The sequence below is a fragment of the Debaryomyces hansenii genome, assembly GCF_000006445.2.
Source record: "Debaryomyces hansenii CBS767 chromosome F complete sequence".
Classification (NCBI taxonomy): Eukaryota; Fungi; Ascomycota; class Pichiomycetes; order Serinales; family Debaryomycetaceae; genus Debaryomyces; species Debaryomyces hansenii.
This window is the reverse complement of record NC_006048.2, coordinates 392,796-414,584: the sequence shown is the minus strand read 5'-3', so window position 1 is coordinate 414,584 and position 21,789 is coordinate 392,796. Positions and strand designations below refer to the sequence as shown.

At 35.2% G+C, this 21,789-nt stretch overlaps 11 protein-coding genes across 11 annotated transcripts; 4 read left to right on the top strand and 7 right to left on the bottom strand. All coding sequences in view use genetic code 12, as the record gives it.

Annotated features, from left to right (window-relative positions):
• Nucleotides 1-34: 34 nt before the first annotated feature.
• On the bottom strand, nucleotides 35-1,147 carry DEHA2F04554g (DEHA2F04554p; the record flags this gene model as incomplete). Its single annotated transcript, XM_002770694.1, has 1 exon — nucleotides 35-1,147. One exon carries the CDS (start codon nucleotides 1,145-1,147, stop codon nucleotides 35-37), a length of 1,113 nt encoding a protein of 370 aa, XP_002770740.1.
• Nucleotides 1,148-1,312: 165 nt separating this feature from the next.
• Nucleotides 1,313-2,116, bottom strand: DEHA2F04532g (DEHA2F04532p; the record flags this gene model as incomplete). The annotated part of the gene is made up of 1 exon (XM_002770693.1): nucleotides 1,313-2,116. The coding sequence occupies one exon, from the start codon at nucleotides 2,114-2,116 to the stop codon at nucleotides 1,313-1,315; it is 804 nt and encodes a 267-aa protein (XP_002770739.1).
• Nucleotides 2,117-3,007: 891 nt separating this feature from the next.
• Nucleotides 3,008-4,921, bottom strand: DEHA2F04510g (DEHA2F04510p; the record flags this gene model as incomplete). Its single annotated transcript, XM_460562.1, has 1 exon — nucleotides 3,008-4,921. The coding sequence occupies one exon, from the start codon at nucleotides 4,919-4,921 to the stop codon at nucleotides 3,008-3,010; it is 1,914 nt and encodes a 637-aa protein (XP_460562.2).
• A 224-nt stretch (nucleotides 4,922-5,145) lies between these two features.
• Nucleotides 5,146-5,970, bottom strand: DEHA2F04488g (DEHA2F04488p; the record flags this gene model as incomplete). Its single annotated transcript, XM_460561.1, has 1 exon — nucleotides 5,146-5,970. One exon carries the CDS (start codon nucleotides 5,968-5,970, stop codon nucleotides 5,146-5,148), a length of 825 nt encoding a protein of 274 aa, XP_460561.2.
• A 239-nt stretch (nucleotides 5,971-6,209) lies between these two features.
• Nucleotides 6,210-8,951, bottom strand: DEHA2F04466g (DEHA2F04466p; the record flags this gene model as incomplete). Its single annotated transcript, XM_002770692.1, has 1 exon — nucleotides 6,210-8,951. One exon carries the CDS (start codon nucleotides 8,949-8,951, stop codon nucleotides 6,210-6,212), a length of 2,742 nt encoding a protein of 913 aa, XP_002770738.1.
• Nucleotides 8,952-9,143: 192 nt separating this feature from the next.
• On the bottom strand, nucleotides 9,144-13,115 carry DEHA2F04444g (DEHA2F04444p; the record flags this gene model as incomplete). Its single annotated transcript, XM_460559.1, has 1 exon — nucleotides 9,144-13,115. One exon carries the CDS (start codon nucleotides 13,113-13,115, stop codon nucleotides 9,144-9,146), a length of 3,972 nt encoding a protein of 1,323 aa, XP_460559.2.
• Nucleotides 13,116-13,686: 571 nt separating this feature from the next.
• Nucleotides 13,687-15,555, top strand: DEHA2F04422g (DEHA2F04422p; the record flags this gene model as incomplete). The annotated part of the gene is made up of 1 exon (XM_460558.1): nucleotides 13,687-15,555. One exon carries the CDS (start codon nucleotides 13,687-13,689, stop codon nucleotides 15,553-15,555), a length of 1,869 nt encoding a protein of 622 aa, XP_460558.2.
• A 258-nt stretch (nucleotides 15,556-15,813) lies between these two features.
• Nucleotides 15,814-16,188, top strand: DEHA2F04400g (DEHA2F04400p; the record flags this gene model as incomplete). Its single annotated transcript, XM_460557.1, has 1 exon — nucleotides 15,814-16,188. One exon carries the CDS (start codon nucleotides 15,814-15,816, stop codon nucleotides 16,186-16,188), a length of 375 nt encoding a protein of 124 aa, XP_460557.2.
• A 181-nt stretch (nucleotides 16,189-16,369) lies between these two features.
• DEHA2F04378g (DEHA2F04378p) lies at nucleotides 16,370-17,185 on the top strand (the record flags this gene model as incomplete). Its single annotated transcript, XM_460556.1, has 1 exon — nucleotides 16,370-17,185. The coding sequence occupies one exon, from the start codon at nucleotides 16,370-16,372 to the stop codon at nucleotides 17,183-17,185; it is 816 nt and encodes a 271-aa protein (XP_460556.2).
• Nucleotides 17,186-17,546: 361 nt separating this feature from the next.
• Nucleotides 17,547-19,031, top strand: DEHA2F04356g (DEHA2F04356p; the record flags this gene model as incomplete). The annotated part of the gene is made up of 1 exon (XM_460555.1): nucleotides 17,547-19,031. The coding sequence occupies one exon, from the start codon at nucleotides 17,547-17,549 to the stop codon at nucleotides 19,029-19,031; it is 1,485 nt and encodes a 494-aa protein (XP_460555.1).
• A 122-nt stretch (nucleotides 19,032-19,153) lies between these two features.
• Nucleotides 19,154-21,730, bottom strand: DEHA2F04334g (DEHA2F04334p; the record flags this gene model as incomplete). Its single annotated transcript, XM_002770691.1, has 1 exon — nucleotides 19,154-21,730. One exon carries the CDS (start codon nucleotides 21,728-21,730, stop codon nucleotides 19,154-19,156), a length of 2,577 nt encoding a protein of 858 aa, XP_002770737.1.
• Nucleotides 21,731-21,789: the final 59 nt, after the last annotated feature.

Here is a 21,789-nt window from a genome sequence, read left to right as displayed (position 1 = left end):
TTATGTTACATTATTTACAAATAGAGAAAGCATACTAGTTGAGCGTGCATCGAGAATTTCGAGTAGTTTGTTTGCAGCAACAATAGCCCCATTGTCCACCCGAATAGTAGCTACCCCATATACTCTGATGGTTCATAGAGTAATTGTCCTCGGGGTATATAGATCTCTTCAATCCATTTTTATCCTTATTTATAGGTTTATCGCCTGTTTGAATCAGCTCAGTCACATTGACGAATTCCTTTGATTTGTTTAAGAACTCTCCTCCTCCATATTTAGCCACAAGGTCACTTTTTTTCTGATCATGGGATGCTTGTTGCTGTTCTTGTTTATGTCTAGCCTGAAGCATCATCGCTGTAGGATTTGCCTCCATATTTAAATTCAAATCTACTTGATATTCATCTGGACCACCTTCTGAATGTTTCTTGCCTGTCAACTTCTGTTCGAACGCCTCCCTTTGCTTCATTTCTTCTTGCTGTCTATTCTGCTCCCACGCAAACTTTTGTAAATTATCCAATCGTTTCGCTTCTCCTGTCAATTTCTTCACGAATTGATTTTTGTCATTTATAAATCCCTTCGATGGATCCTTTGTCAACCTCGACTTTGGATCGTAATGTATTTTATTTGATGATGTGATGTTCAAAATGTATGCCGGTACGTCTTGTCTATCTCTTATCGTCTTTTCTAAAGGATCTTCTTTTAAATTATTTTTAATATCTTTCAGGTCTAATCCGAGCTCTACTAGTTCAAGTTCATAATCTGTATCATCGCTGTCTTCTTCCACGCTAGCGTTCTTCGTTTTTTGTTTCTTCTTCTTTATTTTATCCCAGTTTTCAGCTATCTTGTCCCATTCTTGTGCTTCATAACCATGCCATCTATCCCTTTTGGAGTCATAATCCTCCACCTTTTTAATTTCAGTTTCACCTTTAATCTCGAATTCATCGTTGATACCACTTCCAGGTTGTGGTATACTATGATCTTTGGCCTCGTCAGCTACGTTAGATCTTTGATGAGATAAATAATCATCGCTTTTCTCATCATTCAGTTTATTATGATACCAAGGGACAGCCGAGATAAACTTCGGAATATAAGGATTCACTTCTTTCCCACTTGAATCATATTCAGGTTTATGTTTTTCTTGCGACGACATGCCATTAATATTTTGTTCTAACTAATATACTAAATTTAATGAGCTTTTGATATTGATAAAATATATTACGCAAAATCGTTTGATCTTTTAATAATTCCTGGAAACTATATTACACTGTATTTTGAATAAACTAAGACAAAGAATATACTATAAGTCTATATAATGCTAATTGAACCCTTCCCATTCATCGTCATCTTCTTCACTATCGGTATCTTCACTTTCAAATATATTCCAGTCCTTTAATCTCTCATCATTCAAGACTTCCTCCTTACATTTTTCTCTCAAAGTCTTCAATGGGCATTCCTTACTTAATTTTTGAAATGGAGTTATTAATTTTTGAATAGGAACTTCAGAAGCAATGTCTATCTTCAGTTTGACTAATTCTTGGTATTTTGTCATATCTTTCTTTTCTTGTTCGTCCAATGCTTCTTGTTTGTCCTTCAATTCTTCAAATATCACTAATTCTAATTCATCAAGATAAATATCACAAATATGGTATGGCAATGCAACACTTACAGACTTGTCACCGCTCAATGGGTATTTTTCATAAACAGATAAAAATGAATCGACGGCCTTCGAGGACCATTTTTCAGTCTTCAAACGCTTAAAATTATGTCTCAATATTCTTCTTATAAGCAAGTAAAACTTATCCACTCTCCACTGATCGACATTTGGCCATTCTCTTATCATAATCACCCAGAATGCCTCCGTAAAATCACTAAAAGCCGCTACAGGAATAACTTCAGAATATAATTGTGCCAAGCTCTCAGCTAATCTCTCTTGTGGTCTAGGTCTGTCGCATAACCACATTGAATAGTATAAACCTTTCCATAATTTCTCCATTTCTAACAAAGTCAATTTGGAAGAGGAACGAGACGATAAATATTTCCTCAACGATTCAAAAGCAGCATCTCTTATTTTACGATCATTGGCAGCCAATTTCTTTACGAAACCAGATGTTTGAGACATGACAATATTAGGCTGGAAGTAATGTTTAAACAAAGGAAGCAAATACTGTTTAACAGTATAGATATAGCTCTCATAGCTGAAAAAAAAAATTCAGATGAGAAGACGTCACGTGCCAATGCTTATGGCCAGAAACTAAACTAATCAGTTCTACGTTATAGATTAGACAATTATACTTATATTGGCATCATTAAACTAGATAATTAAAACCACAGGAAAGATCCATGGAGAATAGCCATATGTGCTGTAATAAAATAGATTTTTATAAATTTTTAAACTAAGAAATATTATTCAATTGTTGCCTGAACTAATAAAATGAATAGATTATTTACAAAGAATACAACCGCAGCACAGTCGTATGCCCCTGTCCATTTGGAAGAAACATCTTGGCGTTTGTAAACCTTAAACAATTAAATATCTGATTGGAATGTGTAATAATTTGACGGCGTAACCAACAACACCCATCATAACGAAGCCGACACCAACAGCTCTAATGATCTTCATATACTCTATATCAATGTTAGTACTTAATTATTTCTTATTAATATCCCATGATATGACAAAAAACTATCATTGATCATATTCTGCAGTTTTCGTGCTTGTACATACCTTTCTTGTCTGGCTTTTGACATTTCTTAATGAATGCACTGCCATCTTTAAAGAATTCAAGGGGAACTTCAGTAAGCTTTTCTAATCCTTCAGAAGCCATTTTATGTTTTTACTATATTATAGATAGTTTAATGAGTTTACGTACAACATTAATTATGTCCGATGTTTGATCAACGCGATTATGGACAAGGTGTTCGACCAGAATTTTCTGGTTTATACACTACTTACACTAATAATAAAGGAAAATGATGATTTTTACAATATAATCTATACATGAATATTAGTTTAAAATAAGTCTAAAAGCTTTTCATCATCCTCAGTCTTTTGTTTAATCATAACTTCTTCTCTTTTATTTTCCATCATGACCCTGTATTGCGGCATTATGGTATCTTTAAACCACTGAGACGTAGTATTGTGCATCTGCTGATTTAATGCCCATTCGTCGATTAATGGTTGGCATTGGCCAGCATAACCAGCCTTCCATTTAACATTAATTAACTCGCGTAATGCAGTATTGTATAATGAATAGACACTCTCATCGGTATCGTTAAGTTTATTAGTTGTCAAATGTATTTTATTGAAGGAATTTTTAGAAACATGATAATAGTGGTATTGCTTGGCCAACAAGCTCATGACATCGTATAACTTCTCTTCCGTTTGATCTTCAAATAAATAGTTCAAGTACACTTTATATGATTTTGGAGAGAAAAAAGTATTTGTGTCTTTATGAAGCTCCCATAACTTGACCATGGTCGTCGATCTTTTAGACTTGAGTTCACTAATAAACAATAAAAATCCCTCATAATCAAAATCAGCATTTTCTTGTGCCTCCTTAAGACTGGGCTTCTTTTTGTTGCGTGTGCTGGTATCCGTTGTTTGCTTTATATAGTACGAAAGTGCTCTTTCTTCGTCAAATTTAGTTGATATATCACACCATTTAAAAGTACTATCCCAAAAGTTTTTAGCCTTTGCACTCGATAAATCAATTGAATCACCATATATTTTTTGGAATGCATTTACGTATGTCATGGCCTGGAAGAATTCTTGATTGTACGACAATGATATAACCATAGCCTTCAAAGTATTCAAGCTAGGAAATTTAGGATCATCACTTTTCAATATAGTAAAATTCTCCGATACGTTACCATCTGGTGTTATACCCCAGATGCTTTCGATGTATTTTGTTAAATAATCAAGATTTCTTGCATATCCTATGGAATAAATAAGCGTCTCGTTTAATTTGTCACTTATTACCGCTGTATTACTACTTTTACCGTGGTTCTTTAAAAACTCTGTAAATACTTCTAACCACGAAGTTTCTGACTTGAATGCACTTTTCCGAGGGTTATAATAATTCGCATATAAATCTGTTTGGGGTATCTTCCATAAAAACGGTGAACCTCCACAATATACTTGAAACTTTAAGACCCACATATTATACGTCATTAGTTCATAGTGTTGGCCCTGTGGATATTGTTGTTCAAATCTTTGAAACCATTTTGATGCCAAATCAATTTTCTTGTTGTATAATTCAAGCATTATTAAGTTCTCATAGTCAGTAACTGACAATTTGTACCCGGTTAAATCGTTAGAATTATATAGACTAGATCTCATAGTCACAGCATATATAGAAGATTGTCCATCCGAATATATTAGATTCCCATAGAGTTTTCTTATCTTTTCACGAAATCGCCTTGCTTCTGCTAGCTTGCTTTTAATTTTAGTGTCTGACCGTAATGAAATTTTATGATCTGCTGCTTGATTAATTAATTTTATTTGATGCTTGATAATATCACGAATAAAATACGAGAGCTCTTGGCTAGTCAATATTGACGACCACAGGCTACTTTCCGCCCTCGAAGTTAATTTCAAAAATAAGTCTATCAACGTATCAAACTGTCTTAATTCAACTAACTTGCATAATTCTCTTTTGATTACTTCATTTTTTGGTAATGTAGTTCCCGTCTTAACTGTAGGAGCAAAATAACTTTCCGATAAAGAGTTTAAGAATAATTGTGATGGCGTATTTCTCGAGGTATTTAATGCATTATTGGGTATAGTTCGGCTAGTTTTGGTGGTTGAGTGTGACTCAAATGAACCAACAATTTCATCATTTAGGCTAACCGCAGGGGAAGAAACAAATCTTTTCGAAATGGAAAATCCTTTTATTTTCTGGCCCCTCCTCAACGCATAAGCCATCCTTTGTCGTATTAGTTTGTACAGATTATATTAACGGTATCTAGAATGTAAATCAAATGAAAAAAAACTCGAACACTAAAACACAAAATCTACTATTGTTTACCCGGATACAAGATCAAATAGATAAATTTATATAGGATATTCACATAGGTGTAGATGAAAATAAAGCTAACGAACAACCTGTCTACACTTGTATTGCTTTATGGACGTAATATTTATAGTAACTAGAGTTTAATACCCGACATTGCTCTGACAAATCTACCGTCAATATGAGTAGCATTATAATGTGCTATGTTCTTCAATCCTTCGGAAGGTGAACCATTATCAACAATAGATTGAATACTTTCCTTGGTTCCCTTGATAGCCCATTGTTGATGTTGATTAATATTTTCACCTAAGTTTTTACAATATTCAACTCCTGCGTTTAGATCTGGAAGGACAGCACTAACAAAACCCAATTTGGTGGCTTCATCAGCGCCAAAAACACCACCGGTCAAAGCATATTGGTACATCAATGACTTGTTGTTGACTATAGTTGGCATTCTTTGTAAAGAACCAATATCGGCTGGGATCCCAATCTTGATTTCTCGTATAGAGAACTTGCAATCAGCAGTCGCGACTCTAATGGAACATGCTGAAGAAATGTCCAAAGCCAACCCGTAATTGATTCCATTCATTAAGCAAATCGTAGGAGTTCTGATACGAGCAGGGGCAGCAATGCAATATTGAAAATCAACAATGTGTTGATGTAAAGAATCATATCTTTCCTTTTCAGAATTCAGTACAGTACTTGACATAGTTTTAATTGCATCCTTTAAATCTAACCCACTGGAAAATGCCTTGGGAATTGCGGATGAGATCAAAATCACACTAGTTTCCTCACATTTATCTAACCTTTCTAATATTTCTGCATAGTCTCTCCAAACTTGTTCTGTAAATGCATTTAAGGATTTCGGATTGTTGAATTGTACATGATAGAATCCTTCTTCTACTTCACTAACAATAAATTTATCATACTTTTTGTAGTCTTCTAAATTGAATTCACTCATTTCTCATATATTCTTACTATAGTATATGCCTATTAAGATATTCAGAAGAGAGGAATTTATTTAACGCCCGAACTATCCAAGCTATATATTTTATGTTATCTCCACCATTTATCATCACAAATAGTTTTACCGAGGATGATTTATATTTTCACGTGCATAACTCGAATTGCAACCTTTTTATGCTCTTTGAAATTAGGCATCCTATAGATAAATTATAGAAGATAATAACGCTATTGGGTTTAAACTGTATACTTCCCTGTTGGACCCATTGATTCCTCTTTAGCAGCTACTTCTAATCCTTCAATCATTTTTTCTCTTAATAATATTATCGCATCATGAACCGCTTTTTCTGTTAATCCTTCTACTAGTAAGTACAATTTAGGAGGTGGAGTAACCTCTTTACCATTCTGTTTAATTGTTTTAGGAATTTTTGAATTTGGGGGATAATAATTCCCCTTGTTCGTAATTGAAGTTCCTGTAGATTCTATCACTTTAGATAAACTGTCACGATTAACAGTAATCCATCTAGCCTTTTGGGGCAAGTCATTAATAGTGATTCTAGAATGGAATTTACATTTATCTGGTCCTGCCGTTTCTGGAGCTCTTCCTTCAATGATATGAAAGTCTGGTAGTTTGACATCAAGATCGGATTGATGAATGTCTGTTTTGTTTTGCTTCTTTTCATTAGCTTTGAAAGTCGATGAATCATTTTCCTCGCCATATACCTTTCTCTCTAAATCTCTGTTACTCTCCCTGATTTCCTGCAAGTTATCTAATCCTTTCCCACTAAACCCAAAATTGTATTTTTCTTTTCCTGACTTTACTCCCTCTAAGAATTTCGTACTTATTTCAATTAATCGTGGGTTAATTTCATCCTCGGACACTTTGCTTAATCTCATCGCCTTAACCAAATCAGTAATAGCTCTTCCTTGTTTTGAAGAAACAAATGTAATGGCCGTCCCTTTCCTCCCTGCTCTACCGGTTCTTCCAACTCTGTGAACATAATCCTCCATGTGACTTGCTGCCTCGTAATTTATAACTAAATTTAAACCTTTAACATCTAACCCTCTGGCAGCGATTGAGGTAGCAATTAAAATGTTCACCCCACTATTTGACGAAGAAAATTCTCTTATTGCATGCTTACGATCTATTTGATCCTTTCCTCCGTGAATGGCAAGACATGGATATTTTTCTGTCAATAACTTGACTAGCAACTCATCCGCAGCGATTTGTTTTTCCACGAATATTAATATCTTACACTCAGCATCTTTATCTCCATAATCGTTTAATGTGCTCAATAATTTAGAAAACTTAGCTTCTTCTAAGCTCTTGTCATCTTCATTTTCAAATAACTCGACTTTCTGAGTAATTTCAGATGCAACAACACTGATGCCACCAACAACAATTTCCATCGGATTATCCAAAATTTTTTTTGCAAGTAGTTCCATTTTCCTAGGAAATGTTGCTGAAAATAACACGGTTTGTCTATCTGGTCTTACTCTGGTGAAAACTTTGGTGACTTGTGGTTCAAATCCCATATCAAACATTCTATCGGCTTCATCTAATACTAAGTATGTCACTCTTTGCAAATTGGTTACTCGACCACTATTTGCAGCCAATAAATCGATTATTCTCCCAGGTGTACCAACAATTATCTGCGCTCCTTTCTTTAATTCAGCAATTTGAGATTCTATGGATGAGCCACCAAAGCAACAACAAGATGATATATTTAACTTTTTAGTAAAATGGTTTAACTCTTTGTGTATTTGCAAAGCAAGCTCCCTTGTGGGGGTCATTATCAAACCGATTGGACCGTCACCTTTTTTTAATGGTGGTTGATCTTGAATATGTCTCAATAATGGCAAAACAAAGGATAAAGTTTTCCCCGATCCTGTTTTAGCAACACCTATAATATCTCTACCTGACATGATTGCTGGTATGGCTTGGGCTTGAATTGAAGACGGCGATGAATAGTTTAACCTCCCCTCAATAATCGACATTATTGTAGATGGAAGGCCCAATTGGGACCATCTAATAATGGGCCTTGTACAATTGACACCACGTACTTTTATTCCATCCAATTTGAGTCGTAAATTGGCAACCTCTTCCTCTGGAAGCTTCAGAATTTCTGTTGGCTCCGTATAAAAATCTTTTCTGAACGGGTGGTACTGTATTTGGTTATGATCAACATCATCTAATTGTTTCTGCTTGTTTTGAAGTCTGTTTAGCTTGGAAGAAAGTATATCTTGTTGTTTTTGATCTTCATCTATTTCTTCATCATCAGACTCGTTAACATTGCCCACTCCTGGCCCATTCGCTATTCCATCATCATCATGGTTTTCAATCTTTTTATTTTCCACTCCTTGCTCTTTCTCTTCTAGAAGCAGCAAATATTTATCCAACTCGTCGATTTCAGTATCAATAGATTTTTCAGGTTTTTTCTCCTCAATTTCAGCCAAATCTAACGTTGGCTTCTTAAACTTAGGTTTTGATTCCTTTTCATCGTCTTCATCTTCATCTCCAAAAATCGGTCTCTTCTTCAGGCGACCATTAGCTGGAGTAATAGTCTTCTTCATTGATGCATTGATCTTAATTGTAGGTTCATTACTACTCTTCACCTCGAATGTCTTTATCTTCGACCTGTCTGTTTCTAAGCCCTCTGATTTCTGTAGCCTCTTTCTTTTCCATTCTTCTATTCTTTGCTGACGTATTAGTTTTTCCTTATCGATATTTGTTTCGTCTGTCGCAGAAATTGTGACCTTCCCACTAGGCTCCTGATTTTCCTGTTGACGCTTCTGCATCCATGCTGCCAACTGTTCTTGTCGTCTTTTCAACTTTTCTTCCTTTGACAATGCTTGACCATCTTTTACACCAGGTTTGTCTAATTCGCCAGTTTTGTTAGTAACACTTTCTTCTGAATTATGATTGTTATCTTGTGTATTATTATGCTTTAACGAATAGTTCGAGCCGGTGCTATTCATTGTGCACAATTTCTAAACAAATACTAATCTTTATTTACAATTTCTTATATTTAATAAGTCAATAGATAAGAGTAGAAGTGTCATTTAATAGTGTATTCTAAAGCGACAATCAGCTCATCTTTAATCACATCAGTATATTTAAATGACACAAAATCAAATGTCTATAATGCAATATAATAAATAAAAGTAGAATCATAATGCAGTGGTTACAGTAACCGTTTGAGAGTTAATAAGTAAAAGAGGGGGCAAACCATCAGCCCATATAGCTACGTTATGGGTGTAGATAAAGGATTCTTCTTCATCTAGATGTGTGCCAATCAATGGGGCTGGTAAGGTGGAAAAAATAACGTCGGTTTGATCTAATGGAGAGTTAATTCTCATCAATTCATTCAAAATAAGATGCTGCCCTTTAGCAGGTAAATCATTAAACGATAGACTTTTAAGCGCGTCTTGCAATTGTTTTTGAGTGAGACCTTTCCCTTCATGAGATTCTGCACTCTGAGGGCCCGACTCGCTAGTTGAGTGAACTCCACTTCCTTCTTCAAACCCAGATAAAGCACTGTTTGGTAAAGAAGATAATCCTCCAGATGGAATTTTTTCCGTATCATTCTCTCCTTCATTTTCAACACTTAGAAATTCTGGACTATTCATACGACGAATAATATCATCATCATTTGTCATAAAAGGCGACGACTTCGGAGGCTCTTCTAATATGCCTTTAGATTTCAAAGCATTAATGATATCGGATTTTTTACTTCCCTTCTTTCCTTTTTGTTCAAGTCTTGAGCCATGGCTGATACCTCTCTCTCTATCAGCGCTAGTGGTTACCTTTGTGAACCTATTTCTTTTAGCCACTTCTGTGGCTTCTTCTTTTGCATCTTCCTTTTCTTTTTCATCGTCGCTGTCGCTATCATCGTCAATCACGAATCTTATAGAAGGATTATCTCCATCTACTTCATGATCATCATCGTCAAACTTTGCTTTTGGAAATTTAACCGACAGGAAATTCGGCATTAAATTAGACCTAGATGACATTATCGATAATCGATCTGTAGAAGCTTCATTTCTCCCTAATTTCAGATCATCGTATTCCTTCAATCTTGCTAATGTTTTTAATTGAGCATGCTCATCCATATCTTGAAGATTCTTATTCGATGGTGATTGATTATCATCAGTATTCGAAAAACGGGAAGGGTAGTTATCAAGTGTGGTAGTTCCAAAATGGTTCTTAATACTAGTAGAACCGTCATCTCTTTCACTGTCACTTGAATCACTAGTTGATGAGTCTTCAAATGCAAAGAAGTCGTGTTGCTGAGTTTTCATATTGAATGATAAGGAAAGTCCCTTATCCTGTAAGTTAGAAATTGTATACCTTCTGTTATTTTTGAACCCATTATTTGAACTTGGATAGTTAGAAGGTACTGCACGAGATGAAGGGTGATTCAAGTCCAATGAAGTGATGTTCTTCAACGCTTCATCCACGTCTGATTGCGTTGAGAGATTCTTCTTAAATTGTTTCCGTACTTTCTGTTTCTCCAATTCCTTTAGTATACGTCTAGCATTACATAGGTTTTTCCACCATTGGTCATTCTTTAAAGTCCTATCAAGTCTATCAAATACTTTCTTATTACCTGACGTTCTTGCATAGCCTTTCACTAGCAAATTATATGAATCTAAAGAGCCATCGTCAAGACATATAATCTTAACCTCAGCTTCAATTCTCAACGTAGATAACAATTCACTTACTCTTTTCTTCTCATCATTCACTTCTGATTGATTTTCAACAAAAACAATAACTCTTAGTGTATACAAGCTATATTTCCACTCGGGAACAGTTGCCAAAATTGCTCCCAATTGCAAAATTAAAGTATAAGTATCAAAATTGGTTGAAAGAACAGATTTCCCATTTTCAAGATGGTTAATAGATGACATTTGGATAGGATATAAATCAATGTATTTCCTTGTATCAGAATTTGAAGTCTTTGGCTGAGACCAAAAGTGATGACGTTTGACATCAGGTTGGGGTAAATTTAAAGTGCCAAAGTTGGCTGCAACAGCAACTGTAGCTTGCATTATAATAAGATCTTCTACAATTTGAACCCATTGCCCAATAGACACTTTCCTTTCCTTTCTGCATTCATCAGTAGGTAGCTCGGTTATTTTATTTTTATCCTTGAAGGAAGATAGAAATGGTAATTCAACGCCATGCTTTACAAAATCATAAAATCCCAAAACTGTGATATTTGGTCTCATACCACCAAGTCCCGATCCTAGATAGACATTTCGAACACCCCATGGCAATGTTGGTCCTAATGCAATCTGGACAAATGCCTTGATATTTGACATATCACGAAGCTTCAGCCAAGCATGTCTCTGTTTTTGAATTTCTTTATATGAGTTGATACCAAATTCCAGCTCATTGTTTTCTGCCTTAGCTTCGTCGTTAAGGACAACCACATGCCCCAAGATATATAAACCTCCTTTCTTCAAATGATTGCAAAAACCAATTAAATTCCATGATGTTCTAGGGTCATCGCATAATAAGAGAATCTGAGGTCTCCAGTATTTAACACTCATCTGTAATTTTAATCGTAACAAATATTTCCTTACTTGATGATAAATTAGTAATTGAGATATGTCACCAAACTTCAGGGGTGGTGTAAGGTAGTGAATTATAATAATTAAAAGCATCAAAAACACTATAATTAGGGAGGCAGAAATTCCATCAACAATGAACATAGCAAATATCGATGTTAAGCAGCCTGTAAGGGCTGTTCTAGAGCTGAAATATTTAAACGAAGGTCTAAAATTTGGTGCAGAGCCAACTCGTAATAAAAAGCAAGCCAAATTTGTGACAATAAATGTCATCAAAAATGCCATAGTAATAAATGTAGCAATTTGATTGATATCAGCAAATAAAAATGTTTGGGCGACACACCACGTTGCTAAAACACTTAAAGATTCACCTAGTTTCCTCTCCCTCGCAGGCATTTTCGATACAGTAAATGCCGACAAACCTGGAATGATCTTATCATCAGCTATAGCAGATAGCATGGTAGCAGCACCCACTATCCCCATGATTGCAGAAAATAGAGACGTAGATATTTCCCCTAATAGCACAACTACCTTATGCATGTTAACAGTTTGAATCACTTTGATATCCTGATAAAAAAGATCTCTTGATATAGTAGAGCCCAAACTAGCTATAACCAAAGAATAAAAGATAAACGTAAGTAACAGCCCTTTCAAAGTTCCTTGCGGAATTGACTTTGATGGGTTGGCAAGCTCACCCGACATTGAAGCGCCTGCAAATATACCTGCAGTCGAAGGGAAAAAAATTCCAAATAAATTTTTGAATGATTCCTTCTCTCCAGGTGCTAAGACTGAACCAGCAGCTCCACTTGTAAAGTGCGGCCACAAATTTTGCTTAACAGTCGACCAAGAAAATCCAGTGTATGCTAGATTTTGGTGTGGGGGAGGTAAAGGATTAAATGGCTTCACAAAAAGAGCTGATACTGGGATCGATAACGTGCTCAACGATAAGATAATGAACAAGTAAAATGCAGTTTTAGATACTAGTTTAGCACCGACTAGTGCCACCCCAGTGCAGCAGGCTAGTACTATTGAACAGTAAAGTGCCTGCCAAAAATATCCAACTGGTAATATTTGGAGAATATCACCATTATGCTCGCCAAAGTTGACTAAAATAGGTTCTATGAGACCCACAACATTTAAAGATGCATTTAAAATTTGGCCGATACAAAAGATTACTCCAATTGCACCGCCAAATTCGGGCCCCAAAGACCGGGATATCATATAATACGCACCTCCTCCTTTGACCGTACCATTCGTAGAAATTGCGCTGATCGACATAACCGTAAGAATGTCTATCGTGTATGACATAATTAATAGCAAGAATGTTCCCATAATACCCATTTGTCCGATAATAAATCCAAATCTCAAGAACATCAAAATGGAAAGCTCATTCAAAGCTGTTGGTAGGAATACCCCTTCGAACGTCCCTAATTTGGGCCTCTTTTCAGCAACCTTTTCATCTTCCGATGCTATCTCCAGATCTATCTTTGTACTTTTATGTACCGGTAACAATGTTGATGTTTCCGTAGCATTTCCAGATCTGTTCCATCCCAGACTCCGACTGGGCATATTTAATACTGTACTAACACTATCTACTTGACGCTATCAATAATTTCTTCCTGGGAATTCTTTATCAGTCGTTCGATATCATTGCCAAATCAATACTGCATACACGACTTGATACGTCTAGCTATCTATGAAGCCTACAAGTTTGTCATTAGCTGTTTAATGCCAGCGGCAACTGATCAACATATTGTACTATGAGTCTATACTTCCCTAAATTATCCAGAAACTAATTTTCATTACTATGTAGGGATTTTGGCGTTCGGCAAAATATCGATGTTCATGCCAACTCTATGTGAGCCTATTTTTACATTGTTTCTACCATGTTACAGAAACCCAGATGTCAGGCGATACATGAAGATGTAACTGACGCATCCGAAGGCCATCTAGGATATCTCTGGCATTATTTACATACCTTTTCCATATCTTGATTTATTAAAAGAAATATGATCAGGTGATATACAGTCTGAAAATTTTTCGGATCCAAGCTACACTATACTCAAATTTATGAGAAACTTTAGTCTGGTGGCAACATAAAGAAGTTATATTTACGGGCAAAAGTATTAAAAACGTATAAATGTTTAGATTACTTTCTGCTAATACACAGCAGACGCTTAGGCCTGCTATTTTACTGAAAGTTAGAAGCAATAAAGCTAATATAAGTCTCCCATCGAGTAGCATACAAGTGAATCCACCATCTCCGGCACAATATAATCTAACATGTCAATTTACGAGACACAATTCCAGTGCTTCGAGCCAGAAGACTAAGAGTTCAAAGGTAGATGCTTTTGTTAACAAGGCACAAAGAGATCCAGTATTACGTGAAGCACTCGATAGTGAAGCGAATTCAAAGTTGAACTATTTCAAAGAACAGCTTTCATTGGCATTCCAATATAGAAGCGCTAAAGATCGTGATAGTCAAAGAGCGTTTGTGGCGACTGTGGATAACCTTTTCAAGGCGTTCGAAGACGAGAGCTTGCGTTCGTCTTATTCTTCTAGAGATTTGTACAGCTATACCCAAATTTTGAATTTTTCAGTTTATCACAATAGAACCAATAGGTTGTCTAGTTCAAGAAACAGAGATAGTGACCAGTACCAAAACGAGAACTTACATGATGAGGTGTTGATTAAGTCTGCGGTCTTGAACTTGAGTGAAACCATTATCAGTGGCGAATTCAACAAGATTTTGAATGCAAATATTTTGCTGTATTTGTTTTACTCCATGAAACAATTCCAATTGTATCCAGAAATGCTTAACTTATGGGAAAACGGTGTTAATGATGGCGAAACTGGGAAATTATTTTTGAACGAAAAGATATTGGCTGTTATCTTGCCAATTGCTTATGAACAAAAGAGATTCTCATATGAAGAAATTTTACATATCTATGAATTGAATACTAAGGAGCTCTCAACGGTACAACACGAATTGTTATGTTCTATCGGAAAAATTGCTATTGGATCTGGTGACTACTCTCGTGGATTGGATTCATTGGAAGCTTTATTGCAATTATACGAATCAAAACAACAAAGTACGCAACATGTATTAGCCTCCTTAGGTGAATTACACTTGAACTTTATTGGATCGTGCAAAGATATAAAAATTTCGAAACACTTTTTTGATAAAGTTGTTCAGTATGACTTGCCATATTACGTTTGTTTGAAGGTTCCTTATATCCAATCGTTGTTACAAAATTGTTTTGAGCTTAATGAATCGCTTGATAATATAATCTATTTCTGGAAGTCTACTATCACCCATTACAGCAATGAAAAGAACTCGGCAGGATTAAATTCCCGTTATTCTATTTTAAACAATACTTTTTTCACGATATTTTTCAAGATTTACCCAACCTTGAATGCCGAATCGTTCAACAAATTGAGAGAAGTTATTGCTTTGTATGCGGAAATTAAGCCAGTTGATGAAGTCTTCTTGAATACTATCATTGGCAATTATTCTTGGGGTGACAAGAATGTTTTGGAACAATTAATCGAAAATTATTCGATCTATAATGTCAAACGTACTCCTGTCTCTTATCGTATTTGTTTGAAAAAGACTGGTGAATTACCCCAATATACTAATGAAGATATCTTAATTAAGTGGAATGATTCGTTGCAGCATTTAGACCAAAATGGATTCAACTATATTCCTATTGCAGATTGGGCAGCATTGCGTGATGCCACGATATTATCGAATAGCGGATCTGACAGAAAGGATTTCTATTTGGCTGTGGCCAATCAATATAAAGATTATATTCAAGACCAAAGATCTTGTATAAGGTTTGTCAAATATTGGTTGAAAAAGAGGGAACATTTAAAATCGTTCTCTACGCTAACGTTTGGTTCAGACGCAGACTTTTCAAATGAAGTAGATATTGTTGTACCCCAATTTCGCCATTTGAAGCCTAACATTAATTACCAAAAAATTTCATCGAAAATTATCGGAAAATAGGATTAACATAGGAAAACGATTCCGATTGTATATATATAACGCTTTTTGTAAATAGAATAGACTTGACTTGAAAGGTCGTAACAATATAATATAATAATTGCTAATAATATCGGTTATACTTTCAGTAACTCCATCCTACGTGTATAATCTAAACATCAACTCCATATTAATTCGAACCGTTAAGTCATATATTTTTGTGGATTCGCATAATCCAATATTGAATCATTAACCTATTGTTAGCAGAGGTGGTAATATATAATGGGATCTTGTTTTTCAAAATCGGATAAGGAGCCAGTTGGTAGTAAGCGTTCAACAGGCAATAATAGGTTCTCTCGTAATGAACAAAAGTTAGGAGGTAATACTGAGTCGGATACAGCTGGAAACGGGAACCAAATAATAAACGAAAAATATAAAAATAACACTAATAGAAATGTACAAGGGTCAAATACTCGGAGTCATGGCAAAACATTAGGTGGAGAGGAAACTAATGAAAAGAACCCCAATACCAAAGAAGCAGCAGCAAAGGCTGCTGAATTGAGATACAACAAACAAAGACAACTGTTGAAAGAAAGTCAAGATAAGTTGAAGACCATGTCAAAGAAGTCGAAACTAGAAAAGGGCTTACAGAGTTAAAAAGACATAACAATTCAATAAAAGATATATACAATTAGGCGTACTTGAAATTTTATATTTAGCATATTTAATTCACTTCATTATCTTAAAATTAGGAAAAAGCGCTAAATTTGATTAGATCTCTATTTATATCGAAGTTTAGAATTGAGCAGGAAACAAGGCATACATTGCATACCTATCTATGAAAGCGTTTTTTAATAGTGGTACTTCCAGAAATTCCTTTTTCAAACAGGAACAAGAAAGGATAGAGTCAATAATCAAAGAACCCTTACTTGAATATGTCCTTCAAGATTTGCCTCATTTACAAACAACAAAAGAACAGCAAGACGATATCTGGGAGATGATAGCTATTAAACTAAATACCGATCAGTTTCAATCAACATTGACATCTACAGACAATAACAACAAGGAGGTGGATGAAATTGCCACGCTTAATGGACCGTACATCAAGGACGTATATATCAAGCTAATGGATGATTTCATGCAGCGGGTTTATTCTATAAATCGATATAAGCAAATATATAAGGCTGAATATACTAGACCCCCAGACGGTGGACCGGCTCCAATTGGTTATGCAGCATTCTCTTTGCCCATAAGAGAGATTTTGGCGGAGAGGACAGATAAGCTATTATGTGAATTATTTTATTTGAAAGGGTATGATATCGAAGTCATGGCTAAGCTAAGCAAGGAAAGATTCGAAGAGCAACAACGAAATGAACATAAGAATAAGCTGGCTGTTGCCAATAATTTAAATCAAGATCAAGAACCACATAAAGAAAGTCTGGATAATACCTCCGCCGATGATGATAAGGAGAAGACTCACAAAGCATTGGAGCAGATGAAGGAGCAACTGGGAAAGCTGAAACTAGATTTTTACGAAAAGGAATTCGTCAAAAAAAACAAGAAACTCGACCAATTAAATAATGAAAATAAACGTTTATTGGAATTGAACCATGAATTGGTAATAGAGTTACAAAAATTAAGAGAAAAGTCTTGATATAAACGTCTAACAGCATCATATTCATTTTAAACACTACAATTTTAAAATTCACTTGCCCATGAAATTCAATCTAATACAATCCTTCATGCTATTCCGGGGATCAAAAAGTCCGAATTATTCTATCTAATTACATCCCAATAACGTTCATAGTATCATATTACATATAGAACCCCATTATAGTAATATTTTCATCTTCAATGTACCTTCAAATATGGTATTTTGTAGTAAAGCTATTTATCACCATTTATGTTCCTGTATATAAATAATATATTGAAAATTGTATCTTCATCAAAAAAGTACCAAACGACCGTGAACCATAACACCATCAGTTATACATAGACCTAATTCTAAGACCATTATGGATCCTAGTTCCAAAGTTCCACTTTCACATACTTTGTGGTCGCCTCATGATACCGTCAAAGATGCGGCGGAATCATTAGGTATAAATTTACCCGAGGAGGCAGCTAAAAACCTCGCTATGGATGTTGAATATAGAATACATGAAATCCTTGAAACAGCTATCAAATTTATGAGACATTCGAAAAGAAAGCTTTTAATGACTAGTGACATCAACCATGCCTTAAAGATATTGAATATCGAGCCATTGTATGGATACGACAACTCTCAGCCATTATCGTTTAAAGAAGCTTTAGTAGGAGCTGGAGGCCAAACATTATACTATATAGACAATCATGAAATTGAGTTTGAGAAATTGATTAATCAGGAACTTCCAAGTGTTCCTAGGCAAACCACATTTACTGCTCATTGGCTAGCTATAGAGGGGGTCCAACCTATGATTCCCCAAAATCCACTTCCGTCAGAAATCAAGAGTTTACCACCAATTATTAGGGGCGCAACGTCATCAATATTAGGTAACGATATACTAAACTCGGGCTTCTCTAATGAAAACTCTGTGAAAGATGCCCCTAATGGGGCTGATGCGGGGGCTAAGAATAAGAAATTAACAGAAAAGGAGGTGGAAGTTAAGCCGTTAGTCAAGCATGTTTTGTCCAAGGAACTTAAGTTATATTTCGATAAGGTAGTCGAAGTCCTTATATCGACTGATCCCGAAAAAGAAAGCTTGAAGTATGCAGCAATAAATTCTTTAAAGAATGATCCTGGTTTACATCAACTTGTTCCTTATTTCATACAGTTTGTTGCTGAGCAAATTACAAATCAATTAAGAAATATCGATATTTTGTCTACAATGTTAGAAGTTATTTCTGCACTTGCGGATAATAAGACTATATTTTTGGATCCATACGTACATGCATTGATGCCATGTATATTGACATTATTATTAGCTAAGAGAATTGGTCCAATAATTAAGGATAATAGTTCTAATGAGGTTTTGAAAAATCAATTAGCCGTCAGAGAATTTGCTGCAATCTTGCTTGAGCATATAATAAAAGTATACGGCTCGTCATATTCAACTCTTAAGCCAAGGGTCACTAGAACTTTATTACGTGCTTTATTAGACTCATCAAAACCTATTGGAACTCACTACGGGGCATTGTTAGGATTAAAAAATATGGGTAATGAAGTTGTAAAATTAGTTTTGATTGGAAACTTGAAGATGTGGTGTAAATTGGTAGTTGATGAGGGTGATAAGAACGACTCTGAGAAGGAAATATTATTAAATACTACGTTGGATATTTTGAGGAATTTACGTATTGATCTCGACAAAGCAGATGATATGGAGGTTGATGATACTGGCTTTTCGGATGAAATTAAAGATAAATTAAAGGATAGACTCGGTGATACGCTAGCAGATTTGGTTCTCAAACAACCTGATGTGAAGTCGATTGTAAGGGGTCTCTTTTTCGGGGAAATTAATATTTGATTCTTATATTAAATTGGAAGATGTATTATCCTTTATATGTACTTATGTATGCGTTTATGTATTATTATTCAATTCATTTTAATTTTCTGTAAGTTTTGAATGCTTTTTGTGTGGTTGACCTATTATAGGAGGGTGGCTGTTTCATTAATATCCTCCTCAAATGCTTGGTCCTGTTTATTTATATTTGACATGATATCGCCGCCATTAGTTATATCTGTAGTTGTTTGCTTTATGTTAGTTGATATTGGTTTCCTTCTTTTCGTGCTATTTCTTTTGAATATAGAAGTTGAATCGTTCGTATTTGCTTCCCTTAATAAAGTGGAGACTGGGGAGCCATTCAAAGTGGTATCAAAAAAAGCTGATTCTTGAAACGAAATTGGCTCGCCAGGCTTATTTCTTTTCCTACTCAGTCCTCCCTTGAATGGTGAGGATTTGATATCTACTGCGGCCCCTATGCTATTGAATGGTGAACTCGCAATAACTTCTGCTGTTGACTGATCTCTTTTCGGTACTGCAATTGTACTCATTGGAGAAGAATTGATGGCCATATCTACAGGTGGTGCCAATGACGCACTTATCAATCTATCGCCTAATGACGGTCTTTCCTTCACTGTCGAGCATGGAATTGTTGTTTCTTTATATGAAGCGGCTATCGTTGGGCGAATAAACTGGTCCACTGGTGTTTTTGCAATCGATATCTTTTGATATCGATTAGGATGCGTCGGTGTAGTGATCTCTGAAGATATACCTGCGGTAACCGCTTCCGGTTTCCTTTTTGCTGGTGTAGCTTCAACTTGAGAAAATGCCGTTTGTGGGTTATTTAATATAATATCTGGCTGTGATTTAAGCTTTTTTGCATTCCCAAAAATAATTTGCCGTCTACTGCCAGAGTCTGATTTCTCTGAAAGACTTCTAGATAAAGTAGATGATTTTTCTATATTGTCACGATTCGACTCACTGAAGGATTTCAAATTCAGAGACATATCAACTTGTCGCTTTTGTAAATTTTTGGATGATAAGGTTGACTTGGATCTTTTAAGCGAAAATGCAGGTAATAAATCATACTTCAGTGCAATTGTTGAAGAAGATTTTTTAAGAAATGGGACTCGCCTAGGGTCTATATGAACTTTTGCGAATTTTGAAGTACGACTGGCTTGTGTATTAGCAGTACTGTCCCTCTCATTAGTTACCTCATTAGTTATCTCATTTGTCTCATTTAGATTCAACTGCTTCGGCATATTCTGCCTATTCGGTTTGGAATTCAATTTTAAACTCAACCCCTTCACTCTCTCAATAATATATTTAATTGTCAATGGTAGTCTCTGACGAAAATATGGAATTAGAACATACGCCAAAAACCCAAAAGAACTTTCATCTTGGTCTCCTGTTGACTTATCCAACAAAGTATCCCAAAGGCCCATCCTATCGAGTAATGTATTTAATGTTTCATATACTATGAATTCATTTATCTCTGTTGATGCTGGCTGCGAAACAATATGCTTATCTTGAATATCAACACCCATCCCCAAGAAAGTAGGTACAATTTTTTTAGAAGTGATTGACTTCTTACGTACTAATGATTTCTTTTTTTGTTTTGTCATTTGTTTCTCCTCCTTTTCTTGTCTTTTCAAGTTCGTAGCAAGAAAGTCACTTTCCACTACTTGCCAACAATCAAGCAATTCTAATAAGATTAAAATTTGCAATTGAGCTTCTCTGACCTTAAGATCAAGAGCAAATGATAAGTTGTTATCATCGGAAGAATGTACCTGCTTTTCCTGGTTAGCATTGGTATTAGTGTCATTTATATCATTTTGATTTTTCTCTGTTGCCGTTAGTTTAACGAACAAATCATGGTTTTTATTCAAAAATTCCTTTTGATTTTGGTTCTCATATTTCGTTTTCATATCAAAATCACCAGTTCCAATTTTACTAACATCAAGAGTTTTCAATATTCCATACTTTCCACCGTGCCTGTCATCTAATTCCTTGACAGATAAATGCAAGCTTGATAAATGTTCCTTCACGGCGCTATTATCATTACCACATAAATTTTTGAAACGGCTTATTGTAGTTTTGGGAAAATAGCTCAAAGGTGTATTCAACGAATATAATATACTGTAATATCTTGAATACAAGAATTTTACAGGATCTGTCTGTGATTGAGGAGAATGATCCGACATATTAGGGAAATATTCAGCAGATATATTAGTACTAGGAGGTTTCATTGTAAAATTATCCACTATTGGCGTTTTCACTTCCAGCTTATCAAGTCGCTCTAGATTGAAGTTCCACCCCGATATAAAATCATCTTTATTTCTATAGCTGGAAATTGGAATTCGTCCTTGCACCTTTGAATCAATATCTTTAGATTTAATGTCTTTTGGTACTTGAATCATACCATAATATCTATCATGGATATTATATATGACCCCGATCTTCCAATCTTTGTCTGTAATTCTTTCTTGTATTTTCACATAAAAAAAATTCGAAAACAAGGAACCCAAAAATTCGTATACATTGTCTTGTAATTTGAAAATCTGTTGGTTGTCGTAGAAGTTTTCTGGAAGATTTTCAAGAAGTATACTGTCAATTTTCAGTAACACGGTTATCGTGTTAGGGCATGATGTTGACAATGCCAGTTGAACTTCAAACGTAAATGGAAGCTTAACCCTAGGTGTTTTGGGATTATCTTCGCTCATGAACCCGTCTATATGTCAATGATACATTTACCGTACAAAATTTTATTCAGATTGATAGA